This window comes from Prionailurus viverrinus, chromosome C1 (assembly GCF_022837055.1).
Source record: "Prionailurus viverrinus isolate Anna chromosome C1, UM_Priviv_1.0, whole genome shotgun sequence".
NCBI lineage: Eukaryota > Metazoa > Chordata > Mammalia > Carnivora > Felidae > Prionailurus > Prionailurus viverrinus.
This window is the reverse complement of record NC_062568.1, coordinates 120,964,861-120,991,822: the sequence shown is the minus strand read 5'-3', so window position 1 is coordinate 120,991,822 and position 26,962 is coordinate 120,964,861. Positions and strand designations below refer to the sequence as shown.

The following is a 26,962-nucleotide window of genomic DNA, read 5'->3' as shown; positions in this document are numbered from 1 at the left end:
AGTGTCTCCCAGCCCTCAAGTCTTAGTGCTTGGTCTTTAATTAGCTATGTACGTATATGTGTGTTCTGCTGTCTGCGTCTGTGATGGATGTGCATCCTCTTTTCCAACTTATACTGGAAAGATCAGAGAGGAAGAGACCAAGTCATGTTCAGCACCTCTTTCAGCACCAGGCACAGGATAGAGTTGAACTTAGCTCTGTCATAGACTCTAAACAAAAGGACAGTGTTAGAAACCTCTGTGGAAGAGAATGTGGATATAAAAAGAAAGAGGAGGGGCCACCTGGGTGGCTCAGTCAGTTAAGTGTCTAACTCTTGATTTCAGCTCAGGTCACGATCTCACGATTGGTGGTAACGAGCCCCGTGCCGGGTTCTCTGCTGACAGTGCGGAGCCTGCTTGAGATTCTCTCTCTTTCTCTCTCTCTGCCCCTCCCCTATCTGCACATACACACTCTCTCTCAATAAACAGACAAACAATTTTAAAAAACGGATTCCAACTTTCTAAATGGTTTTCCCATATAGAAAGGCTCAAACAGATGGACACTTATGCACCGAGGATCCACACGTTTATTTAGATTAGTCCAAAGCAGATGTTGTGCTGGAGCTGCTTAAGGACACAATCTCCCCACAGTCAGGCTTCCTGGAGGCACAGAAAAGAGAGGGTATGTTGTGGCTCTAACAGCAAACAACCAGTGCACACCCAAGACGCTGAGGCAATTCTCCTCACGGTCCCTGGGTCCCATGCTATGAATTCTCTCCTTACCCTGCTTTGTTGCTGTGTGCTGGCTGAGAGAGAGGTAACAAGGCAAGTCCCGACACAATATAACATTAACACAGAGAGGGAACTAAGGCATGGCCAGAGAGCTATCTTTGCAAGCCAACTGGCAGAGAGAGCTCTCTTGAGAAATCTGGACTTTTAATGCGTCCCTGAGGGTTTCCATTTGATCTATATCAATGATGGGCTCAAATAAATGGCATCTGGGATGGTGTTCATTCTGTTTTCGTCAGCCAGGAACTGCAAGTCCCAGGAGACATTGGGAACTGGTTCTCCCTAATTCTCCCATGAGCCGCTCTTTCACCCCACTCATTAGTTCATGCACAGCATTTCTACTGTGAGTGATTTAGAATCTGAAGAAGCTATCAAATTTTAAACGATGATCTGAGTTGTCCTTTGCCAGTAATGTGCTGCTTGGGACCACATACCCGCATGTTCAATTATTACTGACCTATGATGATAATGGTGGTTTTCTTCTCTCAGAAGGGAAGGAGTCCACAAACTTCAAAGTAAAAAACAAGCAAACAAATCTGTTTCTTACCATGCTTATGACACGGTGGTAGAAACAGTTAGCAGGAGCAGCTTCCTGTCTCTTTTTCCACGCTGCTGCCGCTTGGTGGTGGTGACCCACCTCTACTCCTCTACTCTACTGGCTGTTCCCTTGATGCCTTTTCTTATAGCACCTGCCCACCTCCCTTCCACTGAGCCCCCTTACACTTGGATAGATGCTATCACTCCTTTCCAGAGGACCATTAGATTTAATACCTATCATCACTTTGAGTACAGAAAGAGGACATGACAAAAGTAGTACCAACTATGGTAAAGTCCTTCCATGGAGATGATAGTATTAGCTTACAAAAAAAAAGTGGTTAAAAGGAAAATAGTTATCAATGACTGCATGGTCGAAAGGCTTAGTTAGGAATACAGATATGTATTCAGATCTGTATTCTGTATACAGATATGTATTCCTAACTAACACTAACAGATTCAACACTAACTGTAAATACAAAATGCTCTATTCAGAAGCCCAGTCCCTCTCCTTACCTTTGTCAGCGTTGCCCTAATCTTCTTTGGAGGCCTCAGTGAGGAGCTGCAAGAATTCAGACATTTCTCAGAGTTAGCATCTCAGAAATTTCTGGGAAACCTTCTTTTTTTTTTTAATTTTTTTTAACGTTTATTTATTTTTGAGACAGAGAGCGATAGAGCATGAACGGGGTGGGTCAGAGAGAGAGCGAGACACAGAATCTGAAACATGCTCCAGGCTCTGAGCTGTCAGCACAGAGCCCGACGCGGGGCTCGAACCCACAAATTGCGAGATCGTGACCTGAGCTGAAGTCGGACGCTTAGCCGACTGAGCCACCCAGGCGCCCCTAAATTTCTGGGAAACCTTCTTGTGGAGCATTGGGAAGGGATATACTTCTCATGTTTTTTGAGAGTCCATTATGTAATTAGGAGTCTACACATGGGGAAGAATAGGGCACGTAATGGCCCATTCATTCCTGATTCATGCTATGCACACTTAGAGAGTGCCCACTGTGTCAGAAACTGGGCTCATCACCGGGGGGACAAGTGTGAATCAGGCTGTACCTGCCCTCACAGTGCTCATGGATTAAATGAGAAACCAGTAAATAGGCACTTATATAATAATATGTTAAATGCAGTGATGGAGATCTGAACAAGGTGACAGGCAGAGATAAATGAATGAATACTTTAAAAGAGGTATGGGGCGGGGGGCGGTGCCTGGGCAGCTCAGCTGGTTAAGTGTCTGATTCTTGATTTGGGTTCAGGTCATGATCTCATGATCCTGAGATCAAGCCCCACAAGGGGCTTTGTGCTGAGCCTGGAGCCTGCTTGGGATTCTCTCTCTCTCTGCTTCCTGGACTGGGCCAAAGACTGTATAAAAGAAAAACGGTCTGAGTAAGGAAAGTCTTGGGCTCTTTCCACCACAGTGCCGACTCCTCACTTAGCCAATACTGGGAATCTTGGAGGGAGCTGATCACCACCTTGTGCTTCAGGTTTCTCCTTTGCAGAATGGAAATAGCCATTCTTTCTATATTACAGAATTGTGCTGGAGAGAAATAAGATATTGGATAATAAAAACGGCCCTTCAAATACATCCTGATGATGACGGTGCCCAGTGCTGAGAGCACGTGAAGGGGAAGCCAACCAAGCCCTTCTCCATGCAGGCTTGTGGCTCTGCCCCTGAATTTTCCAGCTGTGGAGAGAGGGTATGAGTTCTGCCCTTACCTCTCACATCCACCCGACAGTCCACAGATGCCTCCCCCAGGGGGTTAACTGCCTTGCAGGTGTAGATACCCCCATCAAAGGGACCAGGCTTGCGGATTTCGAGAGAGCAGATTCCCAGGTGAGTGAGGGCTCGGTACTTGGGGTTGCCTTGGATATCCATCTTGTTCTTCAGCCAGATGATCTTTGGCTGCAAGATAAAGGTGAGGGGGCCAGCATGGGAGTGGTGAGAAAGTTCCCCATTCCTTACGTTGGGGGAGGGGTTTCCTTACTGGTATCCTCAAAATCCTCCCAGGCTCCTTCTGTTGGTTGAAATGAGCACCTGAAACCTTGCCTTGTTCATCAAGTATTCCTGAGTAGAAAAAAGGTAGGACCTTCTGTTCTTTCCCCTTCCTAAGCACCGGGCCTCAGAATCCCCTCTTTTTTGTATGTTCGTTGTTGAATCATTCATATTCTGTTCCCACTGTTGGCTAGGGAGTCACTGTTGTCCCCTCTGGTTAGAAAGTAGTTTCTAGAGTGGGCTTATTGATACCCTCTTTCTGAGATGTAGTACTCTGGCCCAGGACTCCTATGCAAAAGGTACTTGGTAAGGTTGTTAGGTTTTTTTAAATTTTATTTTAATGTTTATTTATTCTTGAGAGAGAGAGAGAGAGAGAGAGAGAGAGAGAGAGAGAGAGTCTCTGCTCAGGGGATGGACAGAGAGAGAGGGAGACACAGAATCCGAAGCAGGCTCCAGGCTCCGAGCTGTCAGCACAGTGCTGATGTGGGGCTCGAATTCACGAACCGCGAGATCATGACCTGAGCTGAAGTCAGACGCTTACTGACTAAGCCACCCAGGCGCCCCCTTGGTAAGGTTGTTAGTGATGTTTTACGCGGTGTAGTGTACAGAAGTAGTGACTAGATCGGAAGTAGACTTGGTCAGGGTTATGGCCTCAACTCTAGACAGCTGGTAGGCATATGGCCCTGAGCAGGTGAGGCGTGGTGGGTGACTAAGGAGAAACCAGCGGGACTCCATCACCTCTGCCAGAGAGACAACTTGAAGCTCATGCCCAACTGCCAGCAGATCGGCAAGTGATCTTCGCAGAAGAGGAGCAGACACTAAAAGGAAAACTGGAAACATCATCCACGTCAGCCTGTCTTGGACTCTAAGTGCCCTAGCTGTTCCTAACCTACGTAACCTGCGGTGGAAGAGGCGGGCGATGGTGATGGGAACACATGTTTTAGAATGCTCTCCCACGTAGCGGAGGTGAGGGCAGGAGCAGGGAGCAGCACAGCACGGCCACCATGCAGAACTCCTGCTTACCTTGGGAGAGGCGCGGACGCAGCAGAAGAGCTGGGTGTCATAGCCCATGACCGTGGTGCAGTCTGCCAGAGGCTGGGTGAACTTTGGGGCTTCAGAGAAATCTCGCTGTGCAAACCCCCCAGTCTTGCGAAGGGTAGCTGAGGAGACCGAGAAGGGCCCTGCTGTAGTGCCTGAGATCCCCCACCCTTCTTCAACTCTCCACCCTCCACCCTTCCCAGCTCCGAGTCTCTGCGCCCCACCTGCTTTCTGGATGTGGGCAAGGTCAGCAGTGATGGGGGCTGTCTCACTGAGCCCGCACTGGTTCTCAGCAAAGACTCGAAATGCATAGGAGTTGCCCACGATGAGGTTGGAGACTGTGAAGCTGGTGCGGTGATAACGTTCCAACACCGTGAACCACAGCTTTGGGGGCCCAAGAAGATGCCGTGAATGAGATGCCTGTTTTGTGAACTCACTCCACCTCGGCTCACCGCATGGAGGTAGCAGAGCCCCATTCCAGAACGTGTGATTGCTCCCTCCCCACTCCCTCCCTAGCTGCGCCTCACCCCAGATTTTGTGTCAGCCTTCTGCACGGTGTATCCGAGGAGTGCCGTGTTGCCTGTGTCTTGGGGAGGTGTCCACTCCAGAGTAGCATTGGAGCCCCAAACATCCACCAACTTGATACTCTGAGGAGGGCCTGGCCTCTCTGAAAGGGCCAAGCATGGCAGTGGGCAGGGTACGGCTCACATATGCATGGGAATCACTTCGGGGTGCCCTTCCCCTTCTCTGCTCAGCTATGCCCCCCCTCACCCACCACTGTGCCCCACACTCGGTGTGGGGAGTCACCCTGGCCTCCCCAGCTGTCTGTGATGGCTCCTCTAGCCTGAGGACCAACTCGCTCCCACTCCCCCTACTGTACCGATCACCAGGATGTCAATGGTGGCAGTGGCCTCCAGCTCGCCCAGCCGCACGCTGAGCTGGTAGCGACCTGAGTCAGCACGTTGGGCTTCTCGGATGAAGAGGATGGAGTCCCGCTCCCCATTGCGCACACTCACACGGCCGGCATCCAAGGCACAGCCATCATGTGTCCAGGTGGCTTGAGGTTTGGGTTTGCCCTGAGGAATGGGAGTAAGGCGCTGAGCAGCCCCAAGAGACCTCGTGACCCTCCCTGCTGCAGTGGGGACTAGATCCACCCCAGGTCCACATGGTGACTGGACTCGCAACTGTGAATGCCTTGAGTTAGAAGTTCGCACACTGTCCCAGGGGACCGGCATCTTTCAGCAACAGCTGAAAGGATGTGGAGGAAGGAAGGGGTTTGGCTTTGAGTCTCCCGCCCTCTGAGAGTTTAGATCACCCGAGGCAGCTGTCTAAACTCCCGAGAACCCTCCAAACTGAGAGCTCCCAGACCTCTGCTGACCAAGAGGCAGAGGTTAACCTCAGCGGGTCACATGGGGGCATGCCCCACCCCATCCCCCCCTCAGGAGTGCAGAGGGAAGAGTCGTTCTGCCTCAGACTTCTGGTGACTTGGCCCTGTCCACTCCAGGCCAGGACAACTTCCCTACTGCTAGCAGGACTCTCAGTATCTGTTTCCAAATCAACACCCTGGCCTGGTCCTGGCCCGGACCCAACACGGAGTCAGCACGGGGCCAGCATGCTTACCTGGAATGGGATTAGTAGGTTCACGGTGTCTCCGACCTTCCGGATATAGGTCTGCCTCAGGGCGCGAGGTAGCCAGATCTTGGGGTGCTCTGAATGACAGAAGGAGAGAGAACAGTGGGTGGTGAGTCTCCTGTAGTGGGAGACGCAGAGCTCAGAGGAGGTGGACACTGCACCCGGCTGTGCTCCATGGGCAGACGCCCCAGGTGCTCGGCAAATCAGTCCTCTCCTAGGGGATGGGAAGATTGCTCCCTTCGTCTCACTGAAATTTCGGGATGAGTGATTGGCTGAAATATCCTCTGGAGAGCATTCAGGTCTTGGCAGAAAGCACTGGAATGTGAGCCTGACGCTTACTTCTTTTAATTTGTAATGCTCAGCTACTGACTCTTCATTAACCGAGATTTCCTTTTTCTGTTTGCACAGACTGGTCCAGCCTGTGGGGTTTGCCTTTCTACCCCATTTCTGCATTTGTCCTCAACAGCACTCCATTTATCAAAGCCACTTTCAATGTTAGTCTGGACCTCCAAGCGTCAGCCCTGCTTCCCAGTTTGAGGCCACACTGGAGGAGAAAGTTTTCCACTCTGCAGGCAGAGTCAACACCCTGGACCCACCGGGACAGCACTGACATCACTGAAGAGGGAGCTGGTGTCTAGGTCCCTTCCTCTGTGTGGCTATGCTGCTTGGACGACCTGTGCGATGCTCTTCCAGTTGGTGGAGGATCGCTTTGTACCAACAGACTCTGGGAATCTGGGAAAAACTAGGCCACCCCTCCCTGCTCCTTGATGTTCCAGGCCTGTTCCAGTGAGTCGAGGGATTAGTTTATGTCCCTTGGCTTCCAGGATGGAGGCAGGAGACGCTCAGGAAAAGTGCTGAGTGTGAGGTTTGGAAGACGACCAGGTGTGACCGCTTTCCTCTCCGGATGTCTTGGGCTGCCTCGGCTGAGAAAGTGCAAACATCCCACCTGGTTCCCTTGGGGGCCTGGCTGAGACTGCACCATTTTCTAGCTTTCTCGGGGCTCCTGTCTCCTTCTTTCTCAGGCAGACAGTCGCCTGTTGCTGTTGTCAAAAGTGGAATGTGACAGTGCCTCATTCCTCACTACCTCCCCGGCCTCTCTGCACAATTCTTTTGTGGAGTCGTAAAAAGCCTCACCCAGGTCACTACCGAGGCAAACAGCACCACTGTGTGATAGTGGGCTGTAAACTTTCTGATAACGTAACATTTCCCGACGATACATTCCTGAGCACTCCACTCCACGGTCTGTGTGTTCACTTACAAATTGAACTGTTTAAATATGTACATTATACAATGCAAACTTTTGAATGGTGAAATTTAAAATACAGTACGTAGGGGTTCTACTGTGTTCTTCCTACACTTCAATTTGTAGCCCACCGTTTAGAGAGCAGGAACCTCCTTCCCATGGTCTGCCCTGTCACCACCCCGAGGTCACTTTTTGCCTTTGGAAATAAATATAAACACAGATAGTGCACACTGTCCATTTTTATTTATCTAGTTTCCTTTTTCACTGTGTGGCTTATGTTTCCTCCTGGGCTGTGCTTCTTAGGCTGCACCTCACCCACCCCTGCCCCTGGCAAAAGCAGGAACGAAGTGACACGGGGCCTCCTCAGGTGCTCTGAGCGGCTGGCCTGCCTGGGTTGCTCAGGGCCTGGCGCCCCAGTAAGAACGGCGGCGACAGCGATGGAGCCCCAGGCGGCTGGGCGACACTTCTCTGGTTGCCCTCTGTTCGACTTTGGCGGTTTGGAAGGGGGCGGGGCACGAAACACAGAAGAAGCGTTTGTGTGATGTGTTCCTCTCCTGTGGCCCTCTCGGCAAGCGACCAAGGAGTTGAGAACGAGCGGATATGACTTAAGGGTTTTCTGAAAAAAAGAGGGTGGCAGTTGAAAAGGAGGGTCAAAACCTCATCTTGTTGGGCTTGGTTCCCTACTGTTGGATGAGGAAATAGCCCTTCACACTTGCTGGAGGGAGGGCTGGAGAGAAGCCGGCTCTTCTGTCCCCTGCTCTGTCTGCATGACGCAGAGGGAGCTTGGTGAGCGCCAGGATCAAGAAGACAGGGAGGAAAGGGCTCGGAGAGAGAAACACACTTGTGAAGTTGTGCTGCCTCTCCGTCTAGAAATGTACGTCCAAAGGGCCTGTTCTCTGAGCACAGCATACCTGCCCCCTTACCTGCCCTCCACTGTCCACCTGGGCCTGCGCACCTTGTCAGGGCTCTGACAGTGATCTTGCTCTTAGGAGGAGGTAGCAAAGAGGGGAAGGCAGAGGGATACCCTCAAGAATTGAAAAGGTTGAGGTGAGGAAACCAGCCGTCACACCTGGAAGATATGTTGTCTGAGTCCTGCTCTGCTTGGAGCTCAGGTGGGGAATGGGCATCTATAGAGGGGTGCATGCCCACTGATCTATTTGTGCCCACTTAGTGTTTCTCTTGTTTCTTAGAGAGATACTTTGGAAGATGTTAGCATTGGTTCACCTGAACTAAGGAGAACAATTACAGAAATAATTTTATGTGGAACATAAATTAAGATGGTGGTATTCATGGGGCTCCTGCATGGCTCAGTTGGTTAAGTGTCTGACTTTGGCTCAGGTCATGATCTCACGGCTTGTGGGTTCGAGCCCCGCATCGGGCTCTGTGCTGACAGCTCGGAGCCTGGAGCCTGCTTCAGATTCTGTGTCTCCCTGTTACTCTGCCCCTCCCCTGCCTGCAGTCTGCCTCTCTCTCTCTCAAAAATAAATAAACATTTAAAAAAAATTTTTTTTAAAGATGGTGGTATTCGGAGGAAGATGAGCAGAATGGCCCGGGGTCCAGAAGGGATCCCAGAAGAGGCAGAGACAGAGGAGAAGGGCCCACAGCTAGCATGGCAGTCTCTTCCTCCCTGGGGGGCGCCTGTGCCAGTTCTTTGTTTGTAAGTGGGATTCCCTGACAAGACGTGAATCGATAGGGGACAAAGTTAAGTTAGTAGAATGCTCTGAATCTGAGGCTTAGTAGGTGAGGATTCTGCTCTCAGCAGGCTCCCAGACCACAGTGGGGTGGGGGGGGGGGGGGAGGAAGGAGGACAGGCTTGGGCAAAAGCAGCTGACAGTGCAGGAGGTGGCAGGAGACAGTGTGGCAGCTGCAGGTGCCCAGGCAGCGGCACACTCCTTCCCAGCTCGACCTGGGCCCTCGCCCTTTGCTAAGAATGGTAATTGGAGGGCTCATTTGGGGCATCTCTTTTCACACATCTGCAGTCAAGAGAGGTGTTAATTGTACCGACCTTGGGGAAACATGGCTTTTCCCTGAAGCCCAAGGTCTTTCTCCTCCTCAGATGCCAGGAGGGATGTAAGCCAAAGACTAGAGCCCTAAAGCACAACCTAGGTTTTCTTTCTTTCTTTTTAAATTTTTTAAATGTTTATTTTTGAGAGACAGCGAGCAAGCAGGGGAGGGGCAGAGAGAGAGAGAGGGACACACAAGTGGAAATGATGAGAATCACTTCTGAGCCAAGGCCTTCAAGAAATGCGTTCTCTACATCCTCTTCTGCTAGCTGCAGCCACGTGGCTGAGTACAGGGCCCTGAGGCACAGCAGAGCCACAAGAGGGAAGAGGCTTGGGTCCTGGAATCATTGCACGGAGAACAGTTTTTAATAGAAATAAATAGAAACAGAAGCTTTTTCATAGAAATAAACATCTATTGTTTTTGAGCCTTCAGTTCTGAGGCCTCTTTGTTACATCAACCGGCAAACCCCAACGAGCACAGCCTCTGCCCCTAGAGTGCTCCCCTTCTGCCGCTCCAGCTACCAGCCATCCGTCAGCACCACTGAGACCTCTGATCCCCTGTCTTCCTACCCCTTCACTCCCTGTCACCCTCTCTGTTACCACTCTCTCTCCCACCCACCTTAGATTCCAGTCATTACACTCCCTCCCTTGTGTCCCCACTCAAATTCCTTACTCCTCTTTTTCTCCACTGCACTCTCCTAGCAATGGCCAACCCCAGTGACATGCTTTCCACCCACTCAGTGCCCACATCCGCACGCTGGGGAAAAACACAAGCGAGGCTGACAGTAAGCTGATGGCCATGAGCAGTGACTACTAACTCCAAATGGCCCCTGGCAGTTCTAGTCCACTCTGCCTCCTATTCTCCCAGGTGACTATTGGGTACCTCCCTCTTCTAAAACCTCCATACCTTCTCCCTCGTCCTCATCCTTAGTTGATGATCTTGCTAGTGTCTCAGGCCTGCCTACAGCCTATTCTTAGCTCAGCAGCTAGAAGAATCCTTAAACCCTATAGCTGACCATGTCAGTTTCTCACTTAAAACCCTGCCCAGGCTGCCCACCAGTCTCAGAGTTGAACCAGTCTTCACAAGGGTCCTGCTACCTCTCTGCCGGCAAACCTACCCTTCTCTTCCTCACGCTGCAACAGGCCCAGTGGCCCCAACCCATAAGGCACACACTCCTGCCTCAGAGCCTTTGCACAGACTGTTCTCTCTGCATGGAAGACATTCCCTCCAAGTATCTGCATGCATTGTTCTCTCATCTCCTTTCAGTTGCTGCTCAAATAGCACCTAATTAATGGGACCTTCACTGAATATCCTGTTTAAAACTGCCGACATGTTTCCCACCCCCAGCACTTTGTGCCCTCCCTCTCTGCTTCATTTTTCGGCACAGCGTTTATCACATCTGACATCTTACATATTTTATTTATTTATTATCTATCTCCTTACACTAGAACGTAATCTCCACAAGGGGAGTTACTTTTGCCTATTTTTATTTCTTTAGCAGTGTGTGGCAAGGAGAGGCATAAAAGAAATATTTGTAGGAGGAAGAAAGAAGATAGGAAGGTGGAGGAAAGCAGGAAGAAGGAAGAAGGAAAGGAAGGTTGCTCCCAGGCATGGGCTCCAGCTTCCCAAGGCTGGAAGACACAGAAGAGTTTGGATTGAAAAGAGATGCAGTTATTCTGAAAGCAGCAGCTGGGCCCTTCCTCTGGGTCTCAGGGTCTCCTCTTCTCCATGGCAGGGGTACAGCCTGCCCTCAAGCCTCCCACCCAGCGCTGCCTGCAGGACCCAGTGCCTCCGTACAGTGCTGAGGGGAGACGGAAACTTGTTTCCTAGTGCCGGCCACCTACGTCTGCTCATCTTGTAGCCACATAGCAGGCTTTCCTGACTAAAAGCTCATGTTGGCCAGTTACAATTTATTTTGACGTTGCAAATGCACGTCTGCCCCTGGTGCCTGCTCCGTTTCCTGTGCACACGCACGCTCGCTGCAGTGCTCCTCTGGGTCCGGCGGTGCTCCCCGTGAGGTACAGGAGGGGTTAAGAGGAAGAAAAAGACCTTAGAGCTCATGCGAACATAGGGGCCATCTAGGCTGGGTCCATGGCACCCTGAAAGACCTTTGAATGGGCTTCAGGGGTTCTGTGGGCCCCCTGGACATTTTCTAAGCATTTTTCCTGGGATAAGATTCTACAGATTTCATCAGATTTTCCTAGGGGTCCACAGCCATCAAAAGGTCATGCTTCAATTTACAGATGAAAAAATGGAAGCCCAGAGAGGTGCAATGACTTTCCTAAGGTCACAGGACAGAGCTAGGACCCTGTCCTCTCTGAGCAGATAACAGATGCAAACATATATTGCAAACTATCACAAGCACTGCTTACCTTCACTGACCTCTGGGATGCTAATGAGTGGAGCTGCTGGCGCGGGGGGGGGGGGGGGGGGGGGGGGGGCGGTGAGGCTGCACTTGGGGCTGGCCGGGGGCTGTCAGGAGTGACGGCCCAGAGTGCCCACTCACAGCCAGAGGGAGGAGCGTGGCGGAGACGGATGATGACCTCCCCCAGGGTCTTATGGAGGGAGACCAGCCGAGTTGGGAGTGAGCAGTCCCGGCTCTCACTCTCTCTCTGCCTGTGTCGCTTATTCTCTGGATCCTTACGGAAGAAATGGTTTTCTGTCTCAAGACCATCCCAGCCTAGTGTGCTCACAATAACTCTGCTCCCCTACCTCTTCTTTTTCAATGGAAGGAACTCAGCCGGCTCTTTCCCTGTGGCATTGAAACAGCTCCTGGAAACCCAGCGCCTCCCGTGAGGATGACGAGTGGCAGCCAGCTTTCCCTACTCAACCCTGTTTGCAGGTAGAACTCTGTCTTCATCCCTAACTTGGAAATATTTTATTATCTACTCACATTGTCATTTGGCCTCTTCCCAGGTACTTTGGGTCACCTCAACAGTCCTCCTAACCCCCTACTAGGTAGACCCTAGTAATTACCATTTTACAGAGAGGAAATTGAAACTGAGTAGTTGGTTAGCTTGTCCAAGGGCACAAAGCTACTGGAGGCAGCCTGGGAATTGAGTCTAGGTCACAGCGTCTTCTCCTACCGCTCCCTACCCTCGGGTTTCATGCGTTTCTTGTTTGTGGTCTCTGCATCCCCTGCACTTAAGATGTCGAGGGGCCAAAAGTAGAGACTTTGTGCAGGTAACTGTCTTAAATGTTTGAGGCAGCCCCCGTGGTTCCTTCTGCCGGTTACTGCACATGAGACGGGAAACGCCTGGCTCCTGCCTTCCACCTCTGGTCGGCCAAGCCAGGCACCGTGGGCGACACCCCAGGTGAACATGACAGAGGCCTCAGCCAGGGGCAGCTGGGGAGTGGGTGGCTGGGCTGCTGGCAGGGAACCTGGGACTGGAAGGGGCGCCCACCACCTCCTGGCTCAAAAGCGCCTCTTCGCTTGGAGGCCCAGAGAGACCACTGTGGAAGGGCGGCCAAATGCTTCTCCTGGATGGGCTCTGCTTCCATGGAGCTCAGACCCTGAGAGGCTGGGATTTTCCATGGGAGCCAGCTGGGGTGTTGGGGTAGGTCCTGGACCTGTGGCACTGCCAAGGGAGAGGCAGAGTGTCATGGACTGTTCACCACCAGCTTCTCAGTTGCTGTAAGTTTTTCACTGCCCTCTTCTAAGCCAGACGGCCACCATCTCACCCCTCAATCCCTTCCTGGCTGGTATATATCAGGTCCTAGTATATATCAGGTCCTCAGTCCCTGGGACAGACATGTTATTAAAGGTAAAAATATAAACAGATCAGTTTTAGTCACTGGAAAGCGTCACATACACCATCCCCTGGCTTCTCAGCTAAAAAGCACAAACCCAGCAAAGACACATGAGCAGCAAGTAAGAATCCACCAAGCAAAGGGGTGGGGGCTCCAATGAATGCTCCCCCACCCTAGGCACCAATCCCATGAAGCTTCCCTCTGCACAAACCTGAGGAGGTACAGTCAGGGGGTGAGGGATATCCTCCCCAACTCCTACCACCCAGCCGCCCCACCCTTCCCAACCCCACGGGTCACCTTCTATAGGGGACAGGAGCTGGGGAATGGGGCTGCCGGCTTCCTGTCGAGGTGAAGCTGGGGGTCCTTCTGCATCCGCTGAGCTCGTTTCTTTCACCTTCAGTGTGGATCCTGAGGAGGCCACCTCGGGAGCTGTGGCTGCCTCCATGCTGGGCCGCCCGGAGGCTGGGCTCCAGAGGGAGATTTTCACTGTTGGTGGTGAGGGAGGGGCTAAGCACCTGCTCTCCAGCCTGGCCTCCGGGGTCCCAGCCATGGGCTTATGTAACTGGCCTGGCCTTTCCCCACCCGGCTACTCCCAGCAGAAGGGCTGAAGTAGGGGCTGGGGAAGAGAGGGAGATCAGACAGCAGCCCAGAATAGCCGCAAGAGGACTGAGGTGGCCCCGCTCACACAGCCCGGGGGTGGGGTGGGGGTGTGTGTGGTAGGCTTTGAGCTTCAAACAGCTCCCCTGGCCGCGCACACAGATCATACAATGGGGCTCCTGGCTTAGCAGGCTCAGCGGTTCACATGCACACCTTTCACCTTTAACGGCTCCTTCTCTCTCTGTGCCGTGTTCAGGGAGCTGTGAAGTCTTGTCAACTCGCCCTTTTCAGGGTCTGTCCCCATCCCCTCCGCCAACCCCCCTAGTGGTGGGGAAGGCAGAGTCTGACCTCTGGAGCTGGACTACCTGGACTCACTTTTGGCTCCATCACCAACTAGCTTGTGCGACTTGCATCACAGTCTCTCTCAGGTCTGTTTCCTCATCTGTAAAATGGAGACGGTAATGCCCATAGGGTGGTTGTGAGGATTAGAAGAGGTAATCTGTGCAAAGTGCTTAGCAGAGTAGAGCGAAGTGCTTGATAAATGGGAGCTATTTTTAGGTTGGGCCAGCACGTGGCCCTCTGAGAGCTCCCTTGCCTCGGAGATAAAGTACCAGTAAAGCGAGAGGCAGCAGTGGTGGAGGGGAGCCAGGGGCATGAGGTCAGAGTATGTGTGTGTGACTTCGGGCAGGGCTACTCACTCATTAGCGAGGTGACCCTGGGCAAATCACCGAGTCTGAACCTCAGGGCTCTGAAACTGGAGATGATGATCCCATGACTGTGTTGAGGCTAAAATGCTAATAGTCGAAGGAAATGGCCAGAGCATAGGAAGTGTTATTAGTTACATACTAAAGGTCCTATAGGATTTCTAGGCTTACCAAGCCAGTGTGTGTGTGTGTGTGTGTGTGTGTGTGTGTGTGTGTGTGTGGATGTGTGCAAAGACTTTTAGAGCAGCTTCAAAGGGTTCACAGCAAAGTTGAGTAGAAAGTACAGAGTTCCCATATACCCCTTCCTCCTTTCCACCACCTCTTTTATGGAAAAAAAAAAAATAGAGTGTGGTTGAATGGATGAGCTCTTTACTCATTTCTTCCCTCTAGCCCTCAATTTAGAGACAGAGTCGATAGGCTCCCAGGAGCCTGTGCTACAATGGAAACTCCCCTTTGCAACTTGTGTAGGGGCTGAGGCCAGGAAAGCTAGTAGACACACTTCTGGCCCAGGAACCTATTTATCAGGAGCTGGGATGGCCGAGAGGGAGCTGTGTGGCTGGACCTCTGAGGCTGCACTTGGTGCCATATCAGGATTCGTGTGAAGGTGGCTGCCCGATTTCTTTTGCCTGAGCCAGCCAACAACTTTATAAGTACAGAGTTCCGACATCAGGAGACTCCAAAACCCCCTTTTTCCACCCTACTTAACCCATCCTTTGGTGAAACTGGTCTAGGCTTTCAGTCTAAGCCCTGTGTTGCAATAGAGGTGTAAAGAATCAAGGTAAAAATGGAGACTCTTAGGGTCTGTCCATTATGAAGTCTAATTTAATGAGTCTAGGTGGCGTCTAGGAATCTGCATTAGAAAAAGCAACCTTAGTGATTCTGGTAAAGTCTTAGGACACTAGGTTAGATAGACTTGCTGAAAATAAAATTACATACATAATCTCCTAGGGGAGGAACTCTTCCGCCAGGTGGCGGGGCTCCTTAGAAGCAAAATCTTTTGCCTCTTCAGCTTCAGATCATGATGTCAGAGTAGGTATTCATTGGAAATATCACCCAAGATGGCAGACTGAGAAGCAATTTTCAAGGCTCAGCTAAAGGTTCAAGGGAGTTGGGGAGGAACCTCTCCTAAAAGGCAAGTTTGGGGAGAGAGGAAAGCGGCAGCTCTTTGAATGTCCTTAAATGAAATGGATCAGGCAGGCTAGGAGTAAGAACAGCAAGAGAAACCTGAGAGAGGCAGGGTTGTTGTCTGCCAAACCTGCCTGAAGGAGCATCTAACTCAGGAGAGTCATTCTATGCCACTGTGTCCAGAAGGAAGAGTGTAGCAGTGTACTGAAAGGGTGTGTGGGGTGTGAGACTGAGAAAGCTGGCCCCACAAATACCCACGGGAGGTAGACTTTTAGGAGCGGAAAGAACAAGAAAAAACTAAGTAATCCCCTGCAACTTACCTAATACCTCTCATGTGACAAATGCACAGTCCTGCCTCTTTTACTGGCTTATTCTCTGGTGGCTGGAGTTTGATTTCTGAGGCTAGAAAACTGGAAAATCTACCATATTAACAAACTGTACATATTAACAAACTATAGCTTAGTCATTTCAACAGGTCAGGTAACAAAGTCCAGTCTGTTTTATTTCTAACCCAAATATTGCAAATATACAGAAAATTACCAGTACAAAGTTAAACACATCCAGATTTATTTACACAATGCTAAAGAAATTTGAGTTTGATTTCCGTTTTGTGGAATTTTGTAATGGGGTCTGGCTTTTGTTGTGTAACTGACATGGGTCACTGAAACTTGATTATCCCACCCCACATGCAATTTTCTGTCCCAAGGGAACAGAAAACTTGGGTTTTTAGCGCACATGCAGTAATGATGTTAATACTGCTTTACACTTTAGTAGGAAGGCAGCTGTCCCACAACTTGGGGAAGGGGCAGAGAAGTTATAGGACAGGGAGGGACCACATGCTCAGAAAGGGGACAAGAGACAAGAAAGGGTTGAACAACAGGCACATGGGGACCCTGAGCATTTCTGTGCATGAGGATAAGGAGGGTACGACCAAAACCCTCCTTCCCTAGACGTCCAAACACGGGAGGTGGGCAGAATCATCGGGGAACATTCAAGTCACCCGACCACAAACTGAGGGCATGCGGAGGATGAGAATGTCATGAAAGATTTGGGACACATCAATAAATCATTAACATGTACACTATACAGTTTATACATGTATATATGTACATATATATATATATATAAAGGTACAGATTAGTTTATGTTATTCTATATAAACAAGGATGCTTAAGAATGTACTGGTGTGAAAAAAATGCATACAGCAAGTTGTTGAAGACAGTTTCAAATTAATGTTCTGATTCTTACTGTTATAATGAGACATAACCAAGGAATCAACATGGTCCTGCTATTTCAATCATCCTTCATGAGGGCAAGGCCCGGGCTCTGCTCGGGCAGGACGATGCTCCCAGAGCTGCTGGGCAAACGGGCAGCAGATGAAACAGAAGGTCTGGCACCTGCTGAGCGCCAGTGCCGGTAAGTCTGGCCCTCCCTATCGCTCCGTCATGTGGCAAGTCTTACACTTTGGTTTTGTTCAAAGGACATTTAAGTCCATGTTTATTTCCCTGCTTGCGGCAAGGCAGTAGCAAAATTGAAAAGCTGAATCTCTTATTTTAGTAGTTCCAAGTATCCAGGGTGAGGGGTGAGGGGAATGTACCAACAATGGGCAGGATGAGCTCTAAACCACTGTATATAGAAGCAGGGCTCTTTAGAGCTCTCCTGAAGGGAAAGAGAATCTCCCATACTTGGATGATTTGCCTAAGAAACAGAGAACTGACTGAAGCTCCGGCCAGCCCTCTCTGTACTCTGGTATTGTGACCAAGGCCACGGAAGAACTGGCTGCACTTTATAGAGCCGGTGCAGGAGCTGGAGGTGGCCAGCACCTGACTCATCTGTCAGGGATGAAAGGCCAGCTTGGGCATGTAGAGGCCCAAAGGCAAACCTAGGAATTAGAGAGGTACACGCTGGAAAGCCTAGTTAGAGGCAGATGGCAAGTTCTCAATTTCAGTTATAACTAATCTACGGAATCTCCTGAGCCCAGCTTAGAACTGCCAGAACCCTCCAAACACTTTTGATTCTTCAAAGTGGTGTTCCCATTCAATCACCAGCCTCGGTATATGCATCCCTGGTCTCTGGACCCACTAAAAACCAAGAACCCCCCTTAGGTCCAAGACACCTGTCACAGGTGAGGGATGGTGAGTTCTCCACCTGAATTTAAAAGCCCAGACCACTCTGGACAGTCTGACATGTCCAAATTATCTTACAATGCTAAATTCTATCACTGAAACCTCCAGCAATAATCTCTCCTGCTACCATCAAGCCTGGGATTTTATTACACAATGGTAAGCTATACTTTACGCAAAGATAATGCTCCTAACCTAACATCAGTAGAACAAATTAGAACTTGTCTTCCCTCATAAGCTATCATGGATTTAGGCTGTTATGCTTTCTGGCTGAGGGCATACATTTCTGAGTGAGCAGGCTGATATGGAAAGCTAACTAGCCAATGAAGGGAATGAGCCAGGCTTGTTGGCAGTCCTCCAACCAACGGGAACTAGCTAGCTAGCCGGCCAGGGCCGAGCAAACAAGAATGGAGAGGGGGGGCTCATCAAGGGAGATCCCACGCCCGCAATGAGGTGAGGGGCAGTTTCTAAACACATATTCAAAATCACCATTCATTTGTGTTTTCAGCCGTGAAAAACAGGAGAATAAGACTTGCCGTTTACCAAGGTGACAAAAAGGCTTCACACGCTGCTCTGACAGAAATGCCACTGACCCTTCTCCTAAAGAACAGCAAATCATCCAGAAGAAAGAAGCCCTTCCCGCTCCAGGTATCCAGCACCTGCACGCATAACAAGGTCGTGAGCCCTGAAGACGGCCAATGGACAACCGGCACTGCTCATCACACACAGGGACCCTGGACAATTTACTCACTTTTTGTATCTCAGCTCCATCCCCTAAAAATGCATATTACAAACCCCTGCCTTCAAAGGAAGAATCTCACTGAGGATGTGGTAAGGTTCAAATGACATACTGTGAATGAAGTCCTCTGAAAGCTGCCAGGTTTTACAGAAATCCCAGATACCATTATAAGCAAAGAGCTTTAACCATACTTGGTTACAGAACACTAACTTTCCTACATCCTAAAATGAATCAGAGAAATACTGCATACTGGCACAGGTACTCCAACGGGTAACACGTATATGCTGTGGGCAAAAGGTGTGCAGCAGAAGTGGGTCTTTTCTGGGCATCAAATTCACTTTGGACAGGAGGTGAGGGTGTCTGGGACAAAGGCTGACACTTCATCGTTTGTGAGCTGGTCAAATGAATGAGCTTTTCCTAAAAGACCAGTGCTCTCTAGCTCAAGCAAATATGAATCCTCTTCACAAAAACTGCCTTAACTTTATTTTCTAACTAGGGCTCCCTGACTCATTTAATTTTCCTGCAGCTTCAAAGTCTCTAACCTTCTCCATCCACCCCCTCTCCCACTTTCCCTGCTGCTGTTAATCCATTCTGGGGAGGAGAGAACACGGCCATCTGCTCACTCATTCTGACAAAAGTTAATTTGGCACATTTACTTTTTTGTGACTTTACAGCCATAAAATGAACGAGCAGCAAAATGGCAGTTACCAAAGAATGTCCCAATCATAATTACTGGGTGAAACTGTGGCCAGCACAGTAGGGATGCTAAGACCAAGCTTGTACCATGCTATATTCCTGGCGAGCAAACATCCAAGCCGTATGAAAACTAACTACTGCAGCTCGCCGCTACTATATGGCCATCTTCAAATCCACCTCACTACATTCTACCGTGAACTTAATTTGAAAAGTGTCAAATGGAAAATTTCCTTAAATTTAAAATACGAACCTAATGTATCACATAAAACATCACCTACACTGGAAGTGTGTCTTCAGTTGGTTCGGCCAAAAGTTTCACGGCAACAGATTCCTTGGCAAAGCTGGGAAAAATGGGTGAGGAGAAGAGCCTGGTAATAAAGTCCTGATTTTCAAAAAAACAGCCTATAAATCTGAAAATGTGTTTAGTCCTGGCTCCATGTACGACAGCAATCCAGGAGGAGGCACGCAAGTAAACGGCCATCCTGATGATTCACCGCCGTGCCAACAGGTGGCAGAGGACATGGAAGACTGTGTGATGTTCAGTCCGTAGGGGCCACACCGGGCGCCCTCCCTCGGCTCTAGCAAAGAGGTCACTTGGCCTGGGCAGACATCCGGGGCAAGCCCTAACCCTGTCCTTGAGCAAATCCACTGGCACAAACATGAAGCACGAGCCCGATGTGGGGCCCTAACCCACTAGCCACAAACATGAAGCACGGTTGGAAGAAGCAAGAATTTGTCCTTTAATAGGTGCTAAATCTAGTCAATTCTCTGCTGCTCCCTTCTTCCTGCCCCAAGTTAAAAATATTGCCCTTTAAGTTTTCCTGATTTAGTGTCTTAGAAGCACATGGTTAAGTCAGTTGTCAAAGGGCAACTGACAAGGGTATACTCCCCGATTAAACAGGGGAAAAGAAACACCACTGTGGTCTACGGTCCCCAAAAAAGAAAGAAAGAAAAGGCAGGGTGTGTGTGAGGAGCTGGTGTGCAGTGTTCTTGGGGCAGGGCTGTCCCTGGCCGGGGAAAGGCTGCCCGGGCCGTGCCAGTCATTGCAGCCTCCAAGTCCCTCTCGGCAGCTGCTTTGTGTCGCTGGCAGAGCCCAGGGACAGCACCGGGTGCGTTGTGAACATTGATGCTGGGGTTGGCAGGAGCCCTGAAGCAGGCACCATGCAAAACGTGCGAGAGTGGGGTTAGTGAAACATTCCCTTCTGATTCCATTTCGTTTCCCTTAAAAAACAAAAACAAAACCAAAAGAACCCATACTTTGCAAAAAGAATTTGAAATAAAAAGTTAAAGAATTAAAAATTTCCCCCCCCTTCTCAGGGCCAATTATGAGAGTGTTTAGGGTCTCCCCCCCCCCCCCCCTCCGCCCTGCATTTCTTTAGTGAAGGTCCTTTTGGCTTTGGTGGAAGCAGCAGAAACAGAGCTGGGTCCCTCGCAATGGGAAATTTATTCCCCCCATTCGGAGCCACAGGGAGTGTGAGAGGTACTGCGGTTCCATCATCTGTCCTCGGTCCCAGCTCCTTGGAGGAGCTATTCCAGGAGGTCCTGGGAAGAAAAACAGAGACCGTATTATTTACACACTAAAAAGTTCCTATTTTGAAAGTTATGACCTAGTTGCTGGGCTGGCCAACTCTCACAGTCATTAAGTTGCTGCTTCTGGCTTTTACCCTCCTTTGCCTCAGTCAGATCTTGATTATAAACAGAAAAAGAAACACTCCTGTTTTGTACTTGTGGCCCACCCCTCCGGAAGAAATGGTTTACCTCATCTGAGTCGTCGTGGTAGCCGCTCTTGTTAGTGTGGGGGGCTGTGTCCAGAGCGTCCACGCCATCCACACCATTGGCCTCGGCATGTTGCTGAAGCACAGAGTATCGATGCACCAGGAACCTGGGGGTGGAAACATCTGTGAGTCCTCATGCGGTGAGGATGGATGTGTTTTTCACAGGACTGTGGATTTTCCGAGTTTTATATGTTCACAGAATGAGTCATACATATACGCTCCTGGTCGGCGTGTGGAAAATATAAATTCTGATTTGGGCCTCCTGCTTTAGGGACATCACTTCAACAAGCTAGTTTTTGCCCAAGAGCAAACTCAACCGTGCGCCCTTGGCTGACTCTGTGGTTTGAATTCAGTACTTCTGACTGACTTCCATGCTCCTTACCTTCCCCCACACACGTATTTCTTCACGAGGAGCACCCCTGCTACGACGGTGACCAGCATCAGTCCCACGGTGGCCAAGATAATTGGAACAGAATTGGACTTGGAATTCTTGATAAATTAAAACACAAACAATTTCAGGTGTGCATATTCTAGGACTGAATTCAAGGAGACTGCCCATTTCCCTGGCCTCTCTGTGAATGATCCGCAGTCTCTAGGTATTTACTGCTTTCCCAGCCCCCCAACGATGGGCCCTCTCAGTGCTATCAGGAGGGCATCACTGGTGGCAGAGGGTAACCAGAACCTCAGCTCCTTGAAGCTGCCAGAATCGTGCGGACTCAGGGGCTTTCATGTCAAAGTAACATTGGGAGCCCTTGGCAGTGAGCTCGGTCAAACAACAATCGTGACTGTTCCCGGCTACCAGTGTGTAAGTCGTGGAGCACTTAAGGGTGCAGTAGGAAAGGGAGACACGATGGTAACAGGGGGTTGGAAGAATCTGGAACAGAGCCAGCACCCGGGAAGAAGCTGTGCCAATGCCTTATCAGGCAGGACAGCATATAACACTGAGACGTGTTTTTACTTAATTTTTGGTATGTTTTTACAAATAGGCCTTTTCATATCATTGTTTGAGTGTGACCTACCTGCCTCTGGGTGGGAGATAGGGAATGTGTGTTTTCAATGTATCCAAGAGGAGGCAGAGCTGGATTCTGGGACAAGCTGTGTCCCTGTGGGTGGGAGTCCAGTGCAATCACAGACACACAAACACTGAGGACAGCTGCCAGGAGTGTGGGGTGGGGGCGGGGCGGGGCGCAGAGGAGGAGGAACCTGCCCCCTGACAAGTACACACACCCACGAATTCTTCTCCCGCTACCTTCCTAATCCCACCTCGGTCAGGCCCTCAGTCCTTAGAAGGCTGGGGAGGAGGGGGCTGCGGACTGTCCGCCTCTCATTTTATGGGTTAGGAAACTGGTGTTCACAGTTTACTGCCCCGGTCCCACTGCTGGTCCAGTACTTCTTTATCAAGAGGTTTCCTCTTTACCATTTCCCACACCCCAGCCAGACAGTTCAGTACTACAGATCTGTAATCAGCCCATGTCAAAACCAACCCACTGAGACCATCGTTCAGTTCTGCACTCTGCACGCACTCAGCATGACTTGGAGCAGAGACCACCTAACCTATGGCCCAGGGCTCCTCTCTTCCACAAGACTCCGGTGCAAGACTCCGGTCTTTTATAGCCAGGCTTCAAGCCTTTTTCCTAAATGACTCTCAGCCTCAGAAATGTCCTCAACTTGATGCTTCCAAGACTCAGAACAACTTTACAGAATTCCACTTTGTTCCCCCAACAAAGAAGTTTCTGGGGACGAGTTTCTCACTGCGTCGCATGACCCATCCTCCACCCTAATGGTTTCCTGTGCAAAGCAAAGCCCGCCGGAAGTAGTTCGGCCACTTTTATTCAGTAATAAAATTCTTAATGTTTTTTGTTCCTGGCAGAACAGGAAACCCCACTGGTACCTAAACCAGAACTACTTTCATATACCTGCTTTTCAGGACTCAAAAAGTTACTTGTACATTTCTTTTTCAAGTCTTTTACTTCTCGAACTGGATTCACTCCACCTTGGCATCTGTCTCCTGGAATTTTCCGGTACCTGAAAAGGCAGAAGACATTTTTTATCAGACCACTAGGATGTATCCCTGGATTCTTGTTAGTTCCTGAAAACAAGATTTGAAAAGTGCAGAAAAGCATCTCCACCTTATACCACCTCTCAGGCCAGAGGGGAGAGCCACAGGAATGTTTCAGGTACATTTTGTGTAGTTTCAGGCCTTGAACAGACCAAGCATCCCTGGCCATGCTGTGGGGACATGCCCACCATTCTGCCTTAAGAGATGGGGCCAAAGAACTGTGACCCAGGGAAAGCACATTAACACGTGGTACAAAAATGGGAGGGGGAAATATGTATCCGGGGAGGGGGCACTGTGTCCCCTCCAGAGCAGCGCTGCCTAATGCAGTAGCTACTTACATTTCAACTAATTAAAACTAATTCAGTGCCTCAGTTGCTGCACACGGTCAGCAGCCACCATATGGGACACAGCAGGTTAGGGAGCATTTCCAGCACCACACAAAGTTCTGTTAGACAGTGTTTTGCTAGCATGCCCTAGAATGCCGTGTGCTCGGAGATGTGGAGTGCTGCGAGTGGGGGTCTCACTCTGCAGGGTGAAGACTCCTCTGTCACGATTTGAGAGGAGAGCCGCCTCACCCGTTTGTTGTCAGGTGCTCCTCTCTGCCATACAGACAAAACTCCAGGTCGTGGCCCTTCAGTTCTGGCTGCTCCACACATTTGGAGTCATTTTCTGGACGGAAGTAGCCAAAATCACTGCCAAGAGTCAGCAAAGAAAGTATCTTTCAGAGTTGCTGAAAGACAGTTAAGTGACTAGTAATGAAGGGTTTCTGAGGAGCAGCGGAAGCTTAATATTCCAGTCTTTGGTTGCGTGAGAGCAGCTCAGGAAGGCCCGTGTCATCTGTAAAGAGGGTCTGTTCAGGAAGACAGACATGAAGAGGGCTAAACTGGGGGACCGTGAGCTTATGGATCAGGCCTGGTGGACTGAGGACTCAGTGGCTGGGAGCCCTGCACAGACCACGCGGACTCCAGGAAGGGGATGACTGCAGCAAGTGGGGGGGCGGGGGGGACTGTGCACTGAGAACAAAGACACTGAGAAACAGTGGCAACAGCGACAGATCTAAACCCACTATGCTTAGGAATCTTTTTATTTACCTCCAAATCGCTCATTATTATGTTTTTGGGAGGTATTCCATAGGGTGTATGCCAAATCTTTCCTGCCTGCCCCATTTCTGTCCCTCTAAGCTTCTTAGATGACCTTTGTCTCCAGTGCAAATGCCTGTTGTGCCCTCCATCCTACCCCCCCCTTCTCTGTTTCTCCCAAGAAATATACCGCCTCCTCTCCAAGGCTGACCCCGTACACGAGCGCCCTGGGCCCATCCTTCCTACTGCCCTGGGATCTGGCTTCACTGATGGTATGGACCGACTATCAGTCCCTTAGCCTGCACATGTCCTCTTCCTTCCCCCTCTTCTTCCTTATCCTTCTTAGAAGGATATTTTATACTTGTTCTATTGTACTCATTTCCTTTTTTATTCCATGCATTGTGGCTTCAACCCCCGTTATCACCTTGGAAGCGAATGTCTGAGGCCCCCAAGACTCCCTAGTCATGCCACTGTGGAGAGCCCTCTCTGGCCCTGCCTGTGTGGTGGCCCCGACACAGCACCTGCTCCTGCTCCTGCCGTTGCAACTGTGCCCGCCGGTTTCTCTTGGCACGGTTTGCACTTCAATCTTCCTAGCCTGGAAATGCAGACCCTTTCCTGCGGCCCACAGGTCATCCTCTTACTCTGTATCTGCTCTGCCTTCATGAGCTTCATTATTTGTTGCAACTAAAACTTCCAGGTTTTACCTCTCTTGAGCTCTGATCCTCCATTTCCAAGTACCTGCTGGATGTCACCACCTAAATCTGCTGACAGACCTTCAAATAAAGTGTCCAAAACATGTCACAAATTCTCTTTCAAGCCAGCCTCTCCCAACATTTCCCTATGTTTGTCCAGGGCACTGCCTTCCTTCCATTATCGAAGTCGAAAATTCAGCCTGGGCATGCCCTATCTGGACCCTACTCACTTCTTTATCGTGACCTCTGTGACTTCCCCTCATGGCCTATCTCCCGACACACCGTTCCCGAGCATGCCGGTGGTATCTACACGTACGCCAGTCCACGGCTTCAATGACTTGCTTCTTCCCAGATGTGCAAGGTCAGGTCCTGCCACTTGTCAGGGATCGGGTCCAATGCTGCCTCCTCCACAAAGCCTCCTTTGACCCATCTCCTTTCAGCTCTAGATGGAACAGACTCTAGGTTCTCTACATCTTCAAGGCACTGTTTCACAGCATAATTACATGCATCTTACCAGGAGAGTCAGTAACAGGCTTTCCACCATCACTTTGCACTGCCTTGTGCACAGCAAGTATGCGATGGATGCTTGGGGAATACACAGATGATGCTTGCACTTCAAGGTTTTTGTGACAGATATTTAGGGGACAGGGTAAGAAGATGCAGAAGACACCACCCCTCTAGCACGGAGGGGGAGTTCCGGTGAAAATTTTAGGATGTCCAATCCGAAATGTCCGGGAAAGTGCCCTTCCCACTCACAGAGTACACATTTCTTAGGCACGGGTGGCACAGTGTGTAGGCTCTGGGGCCGAGCTGCCACGCACACATTCCAGCCGTGCCGCTTCCCAGCCGGGTGATGGTGGGCGAGTTAGCGGTAACCTCTGAACCTTCATTCCTCCCTTTGTGAGATGGAAATGGCAACAGTACCTAGGTCAGGGGGCTGCCATGGTTAAATATAAATTGTTCGGGACAGTGCCTGGTATAGTTACTGCTCAGGAAACATCAGCTGCTATCACGACTACTCAATGATGATCAAATACAACATGCCCTCAAGGAGTCGAGACTTTACTGGTAGAACCAAACCTGTGCACAATAACCAAAACACAGCAAGAGCTGTACGGCAGAAGCTCAGATGAGTGAAAGCTGGAGAAGGCTTTACGGAGGTGAGAACTGAGCTAAGTATTAGAGGCCAAATAGGAACTCCCAAGCTTGGGGGTCAGGCAGGGAATGTGGGAAGACTTTCCAGGCAAAGGAAGCAGCAGGTAAAATGGCATGGAGCTCTGAAGAAGCACAGCTTGTCTGGAAAGCAGGAGAAGGTCAGGTAATTAAGAGCCTGGTCTGGGTCCAGTCTAGGATGTAGAGTGTCCCAGTGTCAACAAGCTCTAGCCCTAATATGACACCACAGTGACCGGAAGGATCCTGTTTCCTGTGGAAACACAGAAGACAAGACCTCTGGCCCATTCTGCATTTAGATGTGAGCCACACATGGGGAACCACACTGGGTCAGACTGGGTGTTCGCTCAGTCCCAGAGAATGTGATGTGGGAGGATACGACTGCTACCTGTCTGCATTCTTTTCCAGATCCTTTTAAAATTTTTATCTTTGAAAGAGAGAGAGAGAGAGAGAGCGCGCGCGTGCAAGCATGAGCAGGGGAGGGGTAGACAGAGGGAGAGAGAATCCTAAGCAGGCTTCCTGGTGCCAGCATGGAGCCTGATGCGGGGCTCAAACCCACGAACTGTGAGATCATGACCTGAGCCGAAATCAAAAGTCAGATGCTTAACCGAATGAACAACCCAGGTGTCCCTTTTCTAGGTCTTTTAGGATCCACTTTTACTTCCTGTCAGTATGTTTTGCAGGTAATGAATTCCATAAGATTACTGGCTGTGATGGGAAGCAGTGCCTCTTATTTGACCTAACTTACCCTGCTTGGCTACCTGGGGCCTGCCTTGCCCTTATGTAATCAACTAAGTCCATGCCAGTAGGGTAACTAACCCTTCAGCCCAGATGGTCCTGAACTTGAGGCAGTCCATCTGGATGGCCTCTAGACCTTGATACGACATCTGGACCATCAGTACTCCAACATCCCCTCCGGTCTCCTTCAATCTTGCAGATGATCCAAAACCTAGTGCCCTACCTGCTGAACTCAGGCCGCTAGTGTTTAGTGAACACATGAATTCCAACTTCCTCCCAGCTCCTGTACTGTCCTTCCTGGTGTTTCTGCCCTATTTTCTCCTCTCTCTGTTTCTGAGTTCTCTTACCCCTTATACACCTCCCTCCCTTGCTGTCAGGCCAGGATTCCTGGGGGCTGTTGCTGGCCCTGTCCAAAAACTGACTGACTGGCCTGATAATATTACCTGTCCAATTGCTAATAACTCTCGGTCCCTTCTCTGTGCCTCCATTTCCTCAGTAAGAGC

At 50.1% G+C, this 26,962-nt stretch overlaps 2 protein-coding genes across 14 annotated transcripts in view; both read right to left on the bottom strand.

The window, feature by feature from the left end:
* MYBPHL (myosin binding protein H like) lies at window positions 1-26,817 on the bottom strand. 12 transcript variants are annotated; one of them, XM_047873692.1, is made up of 11 exons: window positions 15,709-15,816; window positions 13,925-14,001; window positions 13,260-13,448; window positions 5,954-6,042; window positions 5,214-5,409; window positions 4,861-5,000; window positions 4,558-4,717; window positions 4,319-4,455; window positions 3,019-3,205; window positions 1,816-1,861; window positions 436-636 (listed from the first exon to the last, which is right to left on the bottom strand). In XM_047873692.1, the coding sequence occupies exons 2-10, from the start codon at window positions 13,944-13,946 to the stop codon at window positions 1,851-1,853; spliced, it is 1,131 nt and encodes a 376-aa protein (XP_047729648.1). In that variant the 5' UTR covers window positions 13,947-14,001; window positions 15,709-15,816; the 3' UTR covers window positions 436-636; window positions 1,816-1,850. The 12 variants fall into 12 exon arrangements, 11 of the variants coding, with proteins under 11 accessions (XP_047729644.1, XP_047729648.1, XP_047729650.1 ...); XM_047873694.1 differs by having other exon boundaries at window positions 13,935-14,001; XM_047873691.1 differs by having other exon boundaries at window positions 13,925-15,722.
* Window positions 15,865-26,962, bottom strand: part of SORT1 (sortilin 1) — a 67,628-nt gene continuing 56,530 nt past the window's right edge. For both annotated transcript variants that reach the window (XM_047873673.1, XM_047873674.1), the window contains exons 16-20: window positions 23,356-23,472; window positions 22,638-22,746; window positions 21,104-21,210; window positions 20,705-20,828; window positions 15,865-20,488 (exon numbers count right to left, since the gene is read on the bottom strand). In XM_047873673.1, coding sequence (XP_047729629.1) covers window positions 20,474-20,488; window positions 20,705-20,828; window positions 21,104-21,210; window positions 22,638-22,746; window positions 23,356-23,472 — 472 coding nt within the window. In that variant the 3' untranslated portion in view covers window positions 15,865-20,473. The remainder of the gene's footprint in view (window positions 20,489-20,704; window positions 20,829-21,103; window positions 21,211-22,637; window positions 22,747-23,355; window positions 23,473-26,962) is intronic.

Bases quoted from the DNA above. Each gene is read 5' to 3' on its own strand.
- MYBPHL (XM_047873684.1), bottom strand. From the start codon at position 13,512: ATGGCTGGGACCCCGGAGGCCAGGCTGGAGAGCAGGTGCTTAGCCCCT. The intron at 5,410-5,953 runs GTAAGCATGCTG...CCCATTCCTCAG, and splicing joins ACCTACTAATCCCATTCCAG to GGCAAACCCAAACCTCAAGC. The intron at 4,718-4,860 runs GTGAGGCGCAGC...GGGCCCCCAAAG, and splicing joins AGGCTGACACAAAATCTGGG to CTGTGGTTCACGGTGTTGGA.